This window comes from Pieris napi, chromosome 2 (assembly GCF_905475465.1).
Source record: "Pieris napi chromosome 2, ilPieNapi1.2, whole genome shotgun sequence".
Taxonomy (NCBI): domain Eukaryota; kingdom Metazoa; phylum Arthropoda; class Insecta; order Lepidoptera; family Pieridae; genus Pieris; species Pieris napi.
The window spans coordinates 7,341,789-7,355,587 of NC_062235.1; the positions used below are offsets into that span (position 1 = coordinate 7,341,789).

General features: G+C 33.8%; 2 protein-coding genes across 2 annotated transcripts; one reads left to right on the forward strand and one right to left on the reverse strand.

Annotated features, from left to right (window-relative positions):
- Positions 1–4,801: 4,801 nt before the first annotated feature.
- On the forward strand, positions 4,802–12,003 carry LOC125057463 (girdin). The gene is made up of 7 exons (XM_047661188.1): positions 4,802–5,093; positions 5,782–6,198; positions 6,270–6,553; positions 6,688–6,858; positions 6,932–7,148; positions 7,220–9,815; positions 10,144–12,003. Exons 1-7 carry the CDS (start codon positions 5,031–5,033, stop codon positions 10,482–10,484), a joined length of 4,089 nt encoding a protein of 1,362 aa, XP_047517144.1. The 5' UTR covers positions 4,802–5,030; the 3' UTR covers positions 10,485–12,003.
- Positions 11,999–13,721, reverse strand: LOC125057471 (threonine aspartase 1). Its single transcript, XM_047661200.1, has 4 exons — positions 13,610–13,721; positions 13,379–13,507; positions 12,460–13,274; positions 11,999–12,385 (listed from the first exon to the last, which is right to left on the reverse strand). Exons 1-4 carry the CDS (start codon positions 13,635–13,637, stop codon positions 12,242–12,244), a joined length of 1,116 nt encoding a protein of 371 aa, XP_047517156.1. The 5' UTR covers positions 13,638–13,721; the 3' UTR covers positions 11,999–12,241.
- Positions 13,722–13,799: the final 78 nt, after the last annotated feature.

Genomic DNA, 13,799 nt, shown 5'->3' on the forward strand with positions numbered 1-13,799 from the left:
TCAATTCAATTGTTATCTTATTGTTTTTGGGAGAAAATAAAAATTATTCTTATAAAATTATTCTTATTCAAACTGCGCTTAGTAATATACCTCCTAGCGAGGAATTTTTATTTGACAAAAGTAAGCTCGCGTTCCTAATACAATCCCTCGGTGGGCCGCAATTCTGGTTATCTCCGCCGCAACCTTCAAGAGTAAGAGCTTTTTAAACCTAGATACAAAGAATCGTAAGCGTCTACATCCAAATACAGACACCAGGCACAAAATGGAAAAAATAATTTTCGTAATACCCACCTAAAACAAGAAACGATGCGAATGTTTAACAGGAAAATCGATAGTCATAAACAACTTTAAAACTACCCGTTATCTAACAATGACGGAAAAAAATTACTATCCAACATAATTCAAGGATTCCGCATACCTCTGTACAAGAAACCGCTTTGTTAATGCCAATAAATCGAATAGTAAGTCAATACGCAACCGAACCGTCACCTACGACATCGCAGATAATCATAGAACTCCTGAATCAAGCAAGGTATCCTACAAACAGTTCTCAACAAAACCCCCAGTTTTATATCCAAAATGGTTCTTCGCAGGAAAAGCAACGGCACGATGCGTTCTGTTGTAGATTTGCGAGAACTAAACCGATTCGTAAAGACAAAACATTTTCGGTTGATCACCCACGGCTTAGTCCCAGACTTTCTTCAACTAGGGGACTGGATGATAAATAGATTTATCACAAGCCTATTTCCATCTACCGGCAGCGAGATCACACCGACCTTTCTTAAGGCTCAGCTAAAAAGGGCAGGTATACGAAAACATGACTTGCCTTCCTTTTGGGCTAGCGTCAGTACCACACCTTTTATCTGCAGTATCATGTTGGGTCGCGGAGACCTTACGTGCGAAGGGATGTCGAGTGCTAGTCTTCCTAGACGACTACCTTCTGGTCAACCAAGACCACTCCAAGTTAAATTCTCAGGCCGCGGAGGCCGTGAGACACTTGGAACACCCGCCAAGTTAGATTCTCAGGCCGCGGAGGCCGTGAGACACTTGGAACACCTAGGTTGGAAAATCAATTACCAAAAAATCCGTATTGGTACCAACCCAAAATTTAGAATACCTTGGAATTCGCTGGAATACTATGGTCAATGTGATGTCGCTACCCAAGGTAAAAATACAGCGCAAAAACCATAGTTATGCGTTGTATTCGCGAGTTACAAAGCTTTGCTAGGGCAAGTAAACTTCGCAAACTTTCAAACTAAAATCGTGCCCCGCGGGAGGCTTCACTGTCGCCAGGTACAGATCTTTCTGCGACAATTCAACAAGATCCGACCCCGTCGAGGTCAACTGCTGCCTCAGGGGCAGGAACTGATGTGGTGGCTCGGAGCTACTCATCAGACGACGCCTATACACAAAGAACCTGCAACCCACTTCCTAGCGACGGACGCCTCGGATTGGGGTTGGGGGGGGGTTCACATCTAGACGTAAACCTTTTCAGGAAAATGGTCATACCAATAGAAAACGTGGCACTGCAACAAAAAGGACTTATATGCAGTGATAGCCGCAATAAAAATAAATGTAAAAATATTACAAAACACACACGTGTTAATACAATCGGACAAATGAAACTCTGATTGCATACATTCAAACAGAAGGAGGAACGAAATCGATAGGGTTACTTACACTAACCTTCAAACTATTGCACCTGACGGACAAATTCAACATAACTCTGTCGGTACATTACCTACCAGGGTGATCATAGCAGACAGATTGTAAAGGGGAAAAAGGCTGCGTAGTGGCACCTTCCTCCTCTAGCATGGGTGTTTCCCCCTCCAAGTCTGTTACCCTGAGTTTTAGCACACCTAAACCGGGCGACGGGAACCTATCTGATAGTGGCTTCAGATTGGCCGCAAGGTTTCTGGCTGCAGGACCTGAAATCCAGGTCTCTAGATCACCCCCACGAAATTCAATACCTATCGCAGACACTCCTAGATACGACATTTGCACTGCTTCCTCCACAAATACAAGCATTGACCCTAAAAGTTTGGGAAATTGGGGGTGGGGTGCCCAAATAAAAGACTGGTCCACACTGGAAAAAGATTTACTTTTGAAGAGTTGGTCACTCCACCTGTCCACTTATTTACCCGCAATCAAAAGAGGGCTGTCATGGTGTGACAACTCTCAAGTGAACCCAAAATCCCCTCAAACAGCCGATATTGCAAAAAAATTAATATCACTTTTTCTAAAAGAAAATTTATTTATTTATTTATTTAATTATAAGTAATCTTACAGCTAACATACATAATATTACAAAACAAACACTTAGACAGTACAGAAAGCCAAAACAGGAATTTATCCTATCAACCATCCTTGTTCGCAAATCGGCAATTTTAACTTTTTGCGGTCCCCATGTAGAACAACAAACATTTTCAAATTTTATTATTAAACACATCCTCAGAGTATTAGGAATAGCTAAACCAAAAGTCGTGAAATCATCCGTCACGTGGGACCCGCGAATAGTACTAGACTGGCTTTCTTCCAACCCTCCTAGGGACACTTTATTCGATACGGCTCGCAGAACAGCCACAGTATTGCATTTAGCATTGGGCCGCAGGTTTCACTTTGCGGTTTCACTTTATTAGAAATTACTGACGAGCAATTCGTGGAAGATGGTGGTAACATTTATTTAACACCGGTATTCGAATCTAAGACAGACACTCAAGACGCCAGTCAACATGGAAACTTTCTAAACACCACGATAAAACATATGCCCTATCACTTAAGTGAGACTTCAGTTAGTCCTGACGACTCATTGGTCTAGTGGTTGGTGCCCCTGACTGCGAATCCATGGGTCCCGGGTTCGGTTCCCGGCTGGGACGGGCATTGATGTGATGAGCATTTGGTGTTGTGCTTGGGTCTTGGGTGTTTAAATATGTAATTGTGTGTCTATCTTTCTGTAATATGTGTGTGTGTCCGTTGCCTGGTACCCATAACGCGGGCTTCACCAGCTTGGCATGGGACTGGGTCAATTGGTGTGAGCTGTCTTTAAAAAAAAAAAAATTGCTTTGAGTAACAGGTACAACAAGATCTCAAGTAAAAAATCTAAACAATATTTTTTTTATCCATCAACAGCAAAATAATTAGGTCGAAAATCAACCAATAGATGAAATTTTTTATTACACGGGGTAATTGGAAATCTTCAAATACATAGATTCTTTAATCATTACTGCCGCGAGATAGACTCTCGTAGAGAAAACTCATTACTCTTTCTTTAATACATTTGCACCATCGTAATTATAGAAATACCTTGTTGTTATGATAGGAAGTTTATATTATTATGTTAATTGTACATCTAAATCAGATGAGTATATAGTTACTAGTAACTGTAGTTATATTTATACCGTAACTAAGAATAATAATTGCTAAATACTTATGCTTTGATTAAGAATAATGGCAAGTAAATAAAATAGTTATATAAACAATAACGGCTTTAGCTAAAGCCCGGACCTTAATTCTTCATAATCATCATAGCGTTGTGTTTTATATTGTACTATATACATCCACCAGCAGATAACAAACACGTCTTCATTATACAATGCTGTATGTTTTCCGGAGGCACATCAATATGACGGTTTTACATAACAATAAAACCGATATTATGTGCCGAGAAGGAAAACATACAGCATTGTAGGAAGCTCTTCCTGGTGAAGACTCTATGACTGTGGAAATGACACCGTCCTAGCTGGTTAAGATAAGTATGAAGTTGAGGCGATTACAGCGCCATCTATTCTATCCAAGCGGAACTATTTCACTCGGTATGTATCGCACTTCATGGCTAAGTATACATTGCTTCTTCATTATACAATGCTGTATGTTTTCCTTCTCGGCACATAATATCGGTTTTATTGTTATGTAAAACCGTCATATTATTTTCTGCATACTTCGATGAAACAATATTTCTGTTATGTAAAAAGTATATTTTTATTTACTTATATTAGCGGTGTACCAACTACTTACAGAGAAAAGATGAGAAAATAGGGTAAAGAAAAGCAATACAATTTTTTATTCAGTTTTATTGCATAATTGTTGGGTTACAATTTTTTTCGAAGTACACGCCGCTATTATACCTTCGTTTGTAATTCTTATTACAGTTTTCTCTGACACACCTGCAATTAAATTATGAACAATTAAAAATAATAGTAACTTTAAGTTTATAATGCTTATGTAATATGTAATATATGTTTTAATTTCAGTTACCTAGTTTCATCACATTATGTATTTATTCAATTTTGTCGCAAAACGAATTTATATCATAAAAGTCCCATCAATACAGAAAAAAATTATTAAATGGCAACTCTAAAAAGTACCTGTTATGGCGGCAACTCTCTTCCGAACATTGTTTAGTGGTATTAAAACACCTTGATTCTTATGTTCCGCTTCACAGAACTCTTTCACCTTTAATATCATTTCTCGAGCCGAACTTTTTACAACTTTTGGCATTGTAATCAATCTTTGAAATGCACTAAGCTAGTTAAAAATTCACAAAAATCTACCACAACAAACGAACTTGATAACATCGACGAATGACAACATTGCCGACCTGTCAAATTTAGTTCCAAAAATCACCGCGGGACTTCTTTCATGAAAAGCACTATACGTAAGGGTTGAGTCGACACGAACTGTCATTTTCATACAAATTTAGTTTTCGACTTTCTACATACACTAATGTTAAGGCATCTTGGCGAAGCCCCCTTATACCATAGAGTACATTATGTATTGGCTATATTCTAAGCTGTGTCTAATAAATAGACTTCAAACATCACAATAACAGTTTCATTGAAGAATAACAATGTAGTCCTCCTAATCTGTGATTGGTTACGGTATCTGCACATAATTAACACCACGGTAACTTTTGTTTTAGGATTTTGCAGATGTTTAGTTTTTGTAGTTCTATCCTGAGTTCTAAGAGCGTTTGTGATGAAATGACTGCTCCAAATATTAAAAGCCATAGGCATATTTTATCCTAACGTTTAATGAATATGGCTGCCTCAAGTAGTGAGATTGAAGACTTTCTGAGTGGACCATTAGTTTCATGGGTAAGTGTTCAGCGATCCGTGTATCTAGACGTGAATGAACTATAAAATGATTATTGTGTTTCATATGAATAAGTAATTGATTGTACATCTATCAAAACCAAAATATAAATAGATTCATTTTAGTTTTAAGGATGCGCTATTGATGTTCTATTTTTGGTAGCAAACTATTTTGAAGCACTTAAACTGCTTCCGTAACATATTGTCTATTTAACTTTCGTGTAGATTTATTGATTTATTCATCAGGCATTATTGTGTTTACCATCTCCATATGTTTTTGTGTAGTTAAATAATATTTTGTTACCGAACAGCAAAAAATAATAATATATTAGATTTGTCTCATATACTGAATTTTTCACTTTTAATGTGTATAGCTTGCCTAAGTTGTCTCAATAATATTTACACAATGAGCTTGCCTGCCCTCATTTTATGAATTCCCACAACAGTATAAACTAGATGTTAGAGTTCTTAAATGAAAGTTACATGACTTTTTGATGATCTGATCTGATCATTGAATCAAGTTGTGGCAAATATTTTTTTTGCATAAGAAGGATTAAGAATATCTATGCATAAATAATTTAAAGTGAAAGTTTTAGGTTAAAAAGTAACATGATCAAGATATTTTTTTATTCATACAACATTATTTTCATAAATGTTTAATTTTTTGTTTATGTAAAAAAAAATGTTTTAGTTGAAATCATGCCTAGCCAACCCTGGGAGTATTGCGGACTATGCTTCCCTTTTCAATGGAGATATTCTGCATCAAATTTACTTACAAATAGATCCAGAACCCTCTTTTCACATCACAAAGCTAGCAGGATTAGAAGATCAAGCTTTGATACTAGGAAAAGTTAAAAACTTTGATGCAATAGTAAAGAACGTGAAGAATTTGTATGATGATGAGTTAGGTATGACTTTATTGGTTGTGCCAGAATGCATTTGCTTGGGAAAATCACCAGAGTCTAGAGAGGGCTTAGAAAATATGAAACTTTTGATTTTATTGCTACTGGGTGCTGCTGTTCAATGTCCCAACAAAGAAATTTTCATAACGAGGATTAAAGAGCTAGATGTAGATCTACAACATAATATTGTGGAATGTATTAAGCAGGTAAGATTATTTGATATAAATCTAATATTATGTATTTTCTAAGAAATTCTAATATCATTACAAAATTTTAGGTTACAGATATGCAAACAGTAGTATTGACTCCAGATGCTATTGATCTGTTTCAATCTCCAACAATGTTTAATCATATGAGACGTCTGGCAAAAGAACGAGACCATTACTTGCAAAATTGGGCATCTTTAGTTCTTAATGAGGGCTTATGTGATAATGAAACTGATAATAAAAACTGCAAAAACAGATCTTCACAAAATGTTAACCAATCAAATGGAGAGAGTCAACATCTGGCTGTTGAATTAGCTGATTGGAAGGCAAGATTAAGAAAGCAAAGAGCAGAGTTGTAAGTCTATTTTTTCATTTTGCATAGAAAAAGTAAAAAATAATAATTTATAACCTCTGTCGGAGTATTTTTAAGCTTGTTAAAGATAGGATTCAGTATATTATGTATTATCTAAAGTCCTTTTTCCTTTTTAGAGAAGAAAAATCTGAACACCTATCAGAATGTAGAGAAGAACTTGAACATACAAAACTGGTGCTTGGAAAATTGCGTGCAGACAGTCAAGAATGGTTTAATGAAGCTAGAAAAGCTGCAGGTTACAGAGATGAAGTTGATGCCCTAAGAGAAAAGGCTGAAAGGTGTGATCGGTAAGTAAATATTCCAATAATTATTAATTATTCATAACTTCTTAAAAGTATAAGGTTTATTTTGATATTTCAGACTAGAGCAAGAAATTCAAAGATACAGGGATAGGTTAGCTGATGCAGAATATTATAAAACCCGAGTAGCTGAATTAAGAGAAGATAATAAAGCATTGATGGAAACAAGGGATGCCTTAGAAGAACAACTACAAAGAGCCCGTAAGAGAGCAGAACAATGTTTATCTTTGGAAGCAGCAATGATCAAACTTAAAAGAGAAGCAAATGATATTGCCTTGGTAATAAGATTTATGGTTTTTTTTTTACTTCAATAGTAATAATTATTACAATCAAAACATCTAATTTTCAGGAGAGAGATGCAGATCAACAAAAAATACAAGAATTAATTGAAGAGAACAACCACTTGCAATATATTACAAGATCTGTTCTAAATGAAACTAACAACAGTATCTTAGATACTGATAATGAAGGTGAGACGCTAGAATCAGGAGAAAATAGTTTATCTGAGCAATTTTCAAGTAATGCTCAAGCAAGAGCTTTGAAATTGGAATTAGAAAATAAGCGTCTCCTTTCTACAATAGACAACTTGAGAGAACAGTCATTATTAGAAAGCAGTGATAAAATATTAGATCTAGAAAAAGAAAAGAAAAGGCTAGCTTTAAAATGTGAGCAGTTGCAAGAAAATTGTAACAGGCTAAAACAACAAAATGCTGAGTTAGAAGATGTTTTTAAAAATGCTTTAGAAGAAAACAGAAAGCTGCAAGATTCATTGGATAAACAAAAAGCATTCATTGATCGGCAAGCAATTGATAGAGAATCAGAAAAAAATAAACTACAAGAATTTGAAAAACATTTAGAATCACTAACTAAAGATAAACAAAGAATACAAATGTTATGTGATTCTATTCAAAGAAGAGCTGATGAGTTAGAAAAAACTGTAGATGCTAGAACTAAAGAACTTAATATTGTCAAACCAGAAGCAGATAAAGTAACAAGATTTATCATACAGACTGAAGAACTCAAAACCAAGCTGACTTATAGTGAAAAAGAAACACATAACTTACAAAGGGAAGTAATTAAATTACGCGAAGCAGTAGAAGAAAAAGACGTTAAGTTAGATACTACCACAACTGATATTGAACTAAAAAATAGGGAAATCGAAAGACTGACTCGCCAATTAGAAAATTATCACACTATTAGCTGTAGACTGCAAGACTTAGAACAAAAGACACAAGAATTAAAGTCACAAAAGAAAGTTGACACAGAAACAATACAGACACTACAGAAAGATCTTATATCAGAAAAAGTTAATTTTGATAAAATAAGAAACTATTTGGAAAAGCTGGGTGTAAATGCGTCTGACATAATATCTCAAGATTTATGTTTGGAAGATTTACTAGAAAAAATTATCTTCAATACTGAAAACGAATCATTAATATCAGAAATAGCTGCAAAAGCAAGCCTAACTAAAATAGTTCCTTGTGAATGTAACCATAAAATGAAAGATGATGAAACTATTATCAATCCTCAACTTGAGCAGCTCACATCAGATATATTAGCTTTGCAAGCAGCTTTAGAAAATAGTAAGGCTGAAAATGCCAAACTCCAAGTAAATATCTCTACATTAAGTTCTCAAAATGGTTCCTTAACATCACAACAAATGACATTACAACTTGCAAACAGTCAACTAGCTGCGGAAAAGGATGAGATTTCTAAACAACTAGAAGTTCTCAAAGATAAACAAGATAATCTTTTACGAGACCAAGTCGCTCTTCAAACTATCCATGAACAATTAAATATGGAATATGAAATTCTGCTAAGTGAAAGAGAACCTGTAAAGGTTGCTATTAAAGATTTAAAAATAGAAAATAGAGATCTTAAAGAAAAACTTGCTGTCTATGAGAAAAAAATTACAGACTTCGAATTAGAAAAGGAAAACTTTAAAGTAGAATCAAGAAACCTTTTAAATCTAAGAGCAGAACATTCGAAATTAAAGGAAGATTTTAGAAATCTCTTTACAGCTAGTGACAGATTAAAAAATGAATACCGACATATGCAGGAAGAATATCGAAACCTACGTAGTGAGGTATCACAATTAAAGCTTAAACATACTGAAATGTCAGGGGAATTAAACACAAAATCAGAGGTAATAACAAGTATGGAATTAGAAATTAGTAAAACAAATCAGCATTGTGAAATGCTCATTCAAATGAACAAAAGTTTAGATGCTGACAGACGCTCCCTAATGGATCATGTGTCACAGCTTCTAACTCAGTATCACGAGCTATTGGCACATTCTTTAAAAGATAAACAACATTATCATGAAGAAGAAAAAATGTTTGCCGACAAAGTTAATGCTTTATGTCGACAAAAAGAAAAATTAGAGGAAAAAATTATGGAACATTACAAAAAACTTGATAATTGTACCCCAAAACGACGTGGCTTTGGAGCATCTTTTGTTAAAAAAGTTCGAAAGGCAGGAACAGATTTAATTAACAAGGTACCATCAAGAAACAACAAAAGAATAGAAGATGCTAATCGATCCAAATCACAACTGACATTAGCGGGATCAGAATCTGGAGAATCAGATCCAGGACAAGAATTAGAGAAAATATCCAAAACTTCTGATCCTGATCAAGCTTCCTCTTCTCAAAGTGTGGAATCTCCTAGGCATAGCATTGAATCCAGTTTTAATAGAAGATTAGAAGAAACTTTTTCTAGAAAGTCAGAAAGTGTTGATATGTCCGCGTCATTCCACAGCTTAGAGCCAACAAGATTGGGAAACGAAAGTAATTTTGTTAGAAGGCTTTCTGCTGCATCAATACAAAGTGGTGGTGGAGATGATGCTTTAATAAGAGCATCGTTACGACGGAGACCACACAAAATTCCATCTTCACATCGAAACAGCTTCCAAGGTTTAGAGGGCGATACAGGATTACCAGCAGGTAAGTTGTACAACAATAACAGTCATTGCCGCTATTATCCTTGTCTTGGCATCACATTACCGCTTCTTGTGTGTGTGTCATTACTTTTCTTGATCAATATTCTTGAAGTTGTAGGTGCTCACTCCTCTGTGTCTGTGTTGATTATTAAGTCTAATACCAAGGAGAATAAAATACCAAAGACAAAGTAATAGACATATATCATACATTCTGGCTATAGTAGGGTAGTGCAAGTGATAGTCAGAAGCCAGAAAAATCGCGATTCAATCTTTGTTAATTTTTGCTAAAACTTACTTAAGTTGTCGATTTCATATATGTTTTGTTTTTCTAGTCTCAACCCCTTCACCAGTTTTTGGCGCCGCAGGTACTCGACGAACCGTATATTTAGCTGACGATAATCCAGATGTCAATCTTAACTCAAAACCTCAAAGCACACCAATAAAAGATAATCCAACATACTTGGTGTATAATAGAATATCTACTGTAATTGGTGATGGAGCATGTCTAAGCAATCATGACAAGCCTGGTGACAATCAATCATCAAATGACCAATCTCAGGAAGACAATGTTAACAATGACTTAAAATATCAGGACAGGCGGAATATTAGTAGAAATGAAAAACAAGAAAATTCAAAGGAAACTGCCATATGGTATGAGTATGGTTGTGTATAATTTTAATAGTGTGGTGCGAGACTGAAAGATTGCCTTGCTTGCATTTGAATGCAGATTCCGAAATTAGTTTCTTGAGATTATTTCTGAATTATAGAGAATTACAGTATTAAATGAGCATTTATTTATTTTTTCATACAAAATTATGTTTGGTAAGATTTTTTTGAGGCTCAATATATTATGAATTATTTCCATGTATATTAATTATGAAAGTGGAGCATGATTGTTAATTTTATAATACAATCACCCTTGCCCAGTATCTGTGAAAATATAATAGAATTTAATTTATAAACATAATGTAGTGTAGTAAGCATTGATATTATATTTTTATATTAGAAGCTACATGACATGATATTTGTAAAATCACGCTTAATCTAGAGTTATAAAAGTACGGCATAATATTTAAGTTTAACATCCAATTTTGTTTCACGTTTTGAAGTCAAGTTTAATGTTGCATATTTAAATAATGTTCAAATTGTTATTAGTTTAACTTGTGATACAAATATATTTTTAGTTTTAATTTATGTATATTTTTTTTTTCTCAATGACTAATTACTACAGATTATGTTTTGTTTACTAGTGTATCATATGCAACACAATTACAACTTTATATATTTTTTGTTAGGTTAAATTTTATTTTTCACCCCCAGCCTATTATAATACAAAGATTGATTAGTAGCTACCACTTCCTATCAATTATTCTATTTGGTTTATCACTGAAACTCCCAAGTAACCAAGATGAAACTATATTATTTATTAATTCTATGCAAGTTGATTATATTTTATAACTATTGAAACAGCTAGAACAATAACAGAAAAAGCATTTATAATTAACTTTTCAATTCTACAGAATTAAACAATATAGCAAAGTACAAAGTGTATGATAATATAAACTAATGTGATTATTTTTTTTAATTTGTTGTAACATGGTAGTTAATAAGTTCTGTTTAAGTTTCTGTATTAGTTATATGTACAAACACTTCTAAAGAGACTTAGGATATTTTTTTGTTAGATGCTCTCTTTTGTTTTTCAGTATCATAATATGTATTAAGCATAAATTATTCATTGGGTTAACAAAACCTTTGCTTGACACAGTCACTTATTTTTATGGCATAAGAAAATATATTGTAAAAATGACCTTTAGTTGACAAAATTGATTACATAATCAACTTATTACTTTTCAATGAAGTTGGTACTTCTGTTACTTTATAATAGAATACAATTAAATTGGTAATTTAAGTCACAACGATGACAATGTACATCAGTAATAAGGTAAATTTTAATGATTTAATTGTGCCTTATTATGTTCAAATATTTTCTTGTTGCATTAAATTTATTACTATGGTGCCGCTTATTTTTAAGTAATGATTATCATTATTTATAAGCTATGTGTTGTATACAACATAAATAATCTTAAACATTGTCTAAAAAATGTAATAATTATTATGTATGTACTTACCAATTCTCTCACCGAATTAATTGACTAATTAGCACATTTTACAAAATAAAACTTCATATATCATTTTGTTTTTTATTTTGTAGAAAAGATATCATGACCACAATTAGTTCTTAAATATTATTAGACCCCATTTCTTAAATGAATGCAGTACACATCTTCTATTGTAAACTTTATTCTATTTGTAATATACAATTTTGATTATAATTACTATTTATGAGATCATAATCTATATGGAAAATAAATATTTATGACAGTAACTAGGTATATACAATTACTAAGTAAAGCTAGTTTCAGCGCAAAGTCACAGAGATCCATTTATGCTATGTTCAGTTTTAATTTCCCATTGAAATTGAGGATATGGTTGAGTAGGAACATTAAATGGGACTCCAGACACAACAGCTTTGTGTCCAGCAATCACTATTGGTGGTAAATATGACATAATGCACTAAAAGAAAAACATTGATATTAAATTCACATAGGATGATAATATAAGAAAGTCACACAATTTTATTATCTTACCTTAGGCTTTGCCGTCTGTGTTGACATGTAACCTACACACATTGTTTTTGTAGTGTGGCCCCATAATAATTCACCTTCTCCAATTTGAGGATTAAACATTAAAGATAAAGCACCTCCTAATCTTTCTGGTACATCCCACAGAAATGGTGATTCCAAAAACTTTTCTTTTAAACATTTATCTAGACTTATTACCGGAGAAGATTCCATCAAGCTCTCAGCAGTATTTTTAGCCAATTGTGTACGGATTAAATGCTCACCACATCCTGATGTACAAGAAGCTACAGAAGGTGTTGTCCCATCTCTACTCATAGCTGCCCAAACTCCACTTCCAAAAGAAGCAGCTTGCCCGACCCTCCCTTCATGTTTTAAAGAAACCCCACCAGAACTTGCTCCAGCTGCAACAACTCCATATGAGTCAACACATATGGCTCCTACTGTGTCTAAAGGACTAAATCTTACATCGTTTTGTAAGGAATATCTTTTTAACTTTCTCTTGCAATGTTTATAATTCCGAAATGCTCTAGGAGATATCATTTTCTTATCATCAACAATTTCTAATCCCATTCTTTCAGCCCATGTCTTTGCACCTTTGCCTGTGAGAATACAAGGCGGAACTCTACCTAGTGAAAGATTATCACATTGTTTTATACAGAGTTGTTTTGCTAGTGATATTGGGTTCCATACATTTGAGACTGCTCCACAGGCACCAAAATGAAGTGTTTGGCCATTCATTATTGATGCATCACATTCTACAACACCATCCCAACTTAAATTGGATCCATAGCCTGCATTTGTTAGTGCACTATTTTCTAATTCTGAAAATTGAAAGAATGTTTAAATTTAATTGAATACAATTTCTATAAATTCAATTAAAGAAAATAAAGATATATCCAAAAATCTTGTCATCATAGCTAAATACCAATTATAGCTTTTTCTACGGCATCTACAGCATTTCCTCCCTCATTAAGTGCTTGAGCTGCTTTTTTGCATGCAACATAACATGTTTTTTGGTAATCCTTTCTTAGAGTATCACTATGGTAGCCTGCCCCTAGAAAGATGCAATATCTCTTATGAAAAATTTAATACTAATTATTAATACTTGAAATTAAAATATGAATAAAGCATTTGAATACAACAAAATATGTATTACCACAATGTACAGCAATAAATCCATTCATATCTTTTTATTGAAAGTATGGAAAAACATAACACATATATAAGAGATTAGAGAAGCGATTGCCGGCCGACTAACTAAGTACTAAGGGTATGTTCCGATATACACTGCGAGTACTGTATAGTGCTCCCACTGTTCAAAAATTCGTTCCGCTATGACTGCCAGT

What these genes read in the sequence shown, in the direction of transcription:
- LOC125057471 (XM_047661200.1), bottom strand. Translation starts at nt 13,637, where the DNA reads ATGAATGGATTTATTGCTGTACATTGTG. An exon ending in CGTAGAAAAAGCTATAATTG is followed by an intron (nt 13,275 to 13,378) that starts GTATTTAGCTAT and finishes TTCAATTTTCAG; the next exon opens with AATTAGAAAATAGTGCACTA. An exon ending in CACAGACGGCAAAGCCTAAG is followed by an intron (nt 12,386 to 12,459) that starts GTAAGATAATAA and finishes TTTTTCTTTTAG; the next exon opens with TGCATTATGTCATATTTACC.
- LOC125057463 (XM_047661188.1), top strand. Translation starts at nt 5,031, where the DNA reads ATGAATATGGCTGCCTCAAGTAGTGAGATTGAAGACTTTCTGAGTGGA. An exon ending in GTGGACCATTAGTTTCATGG is followed by an intron (nt 5,094 to 5,781) that starts GTAAGTGTTCAG and finishes AAAATGTTTTAG; the next exon opens with TTGAAATCATGCCTAGCCAA. An exon ending in AAGCAAATGATATTGCCTTG is followed by an intron (nt 7,149 to 7,219) that starts GTAATAAGATTT and finishes TCTAATTTTCAG; the next exon opens with GAGAGAGATGCAGATCAACA.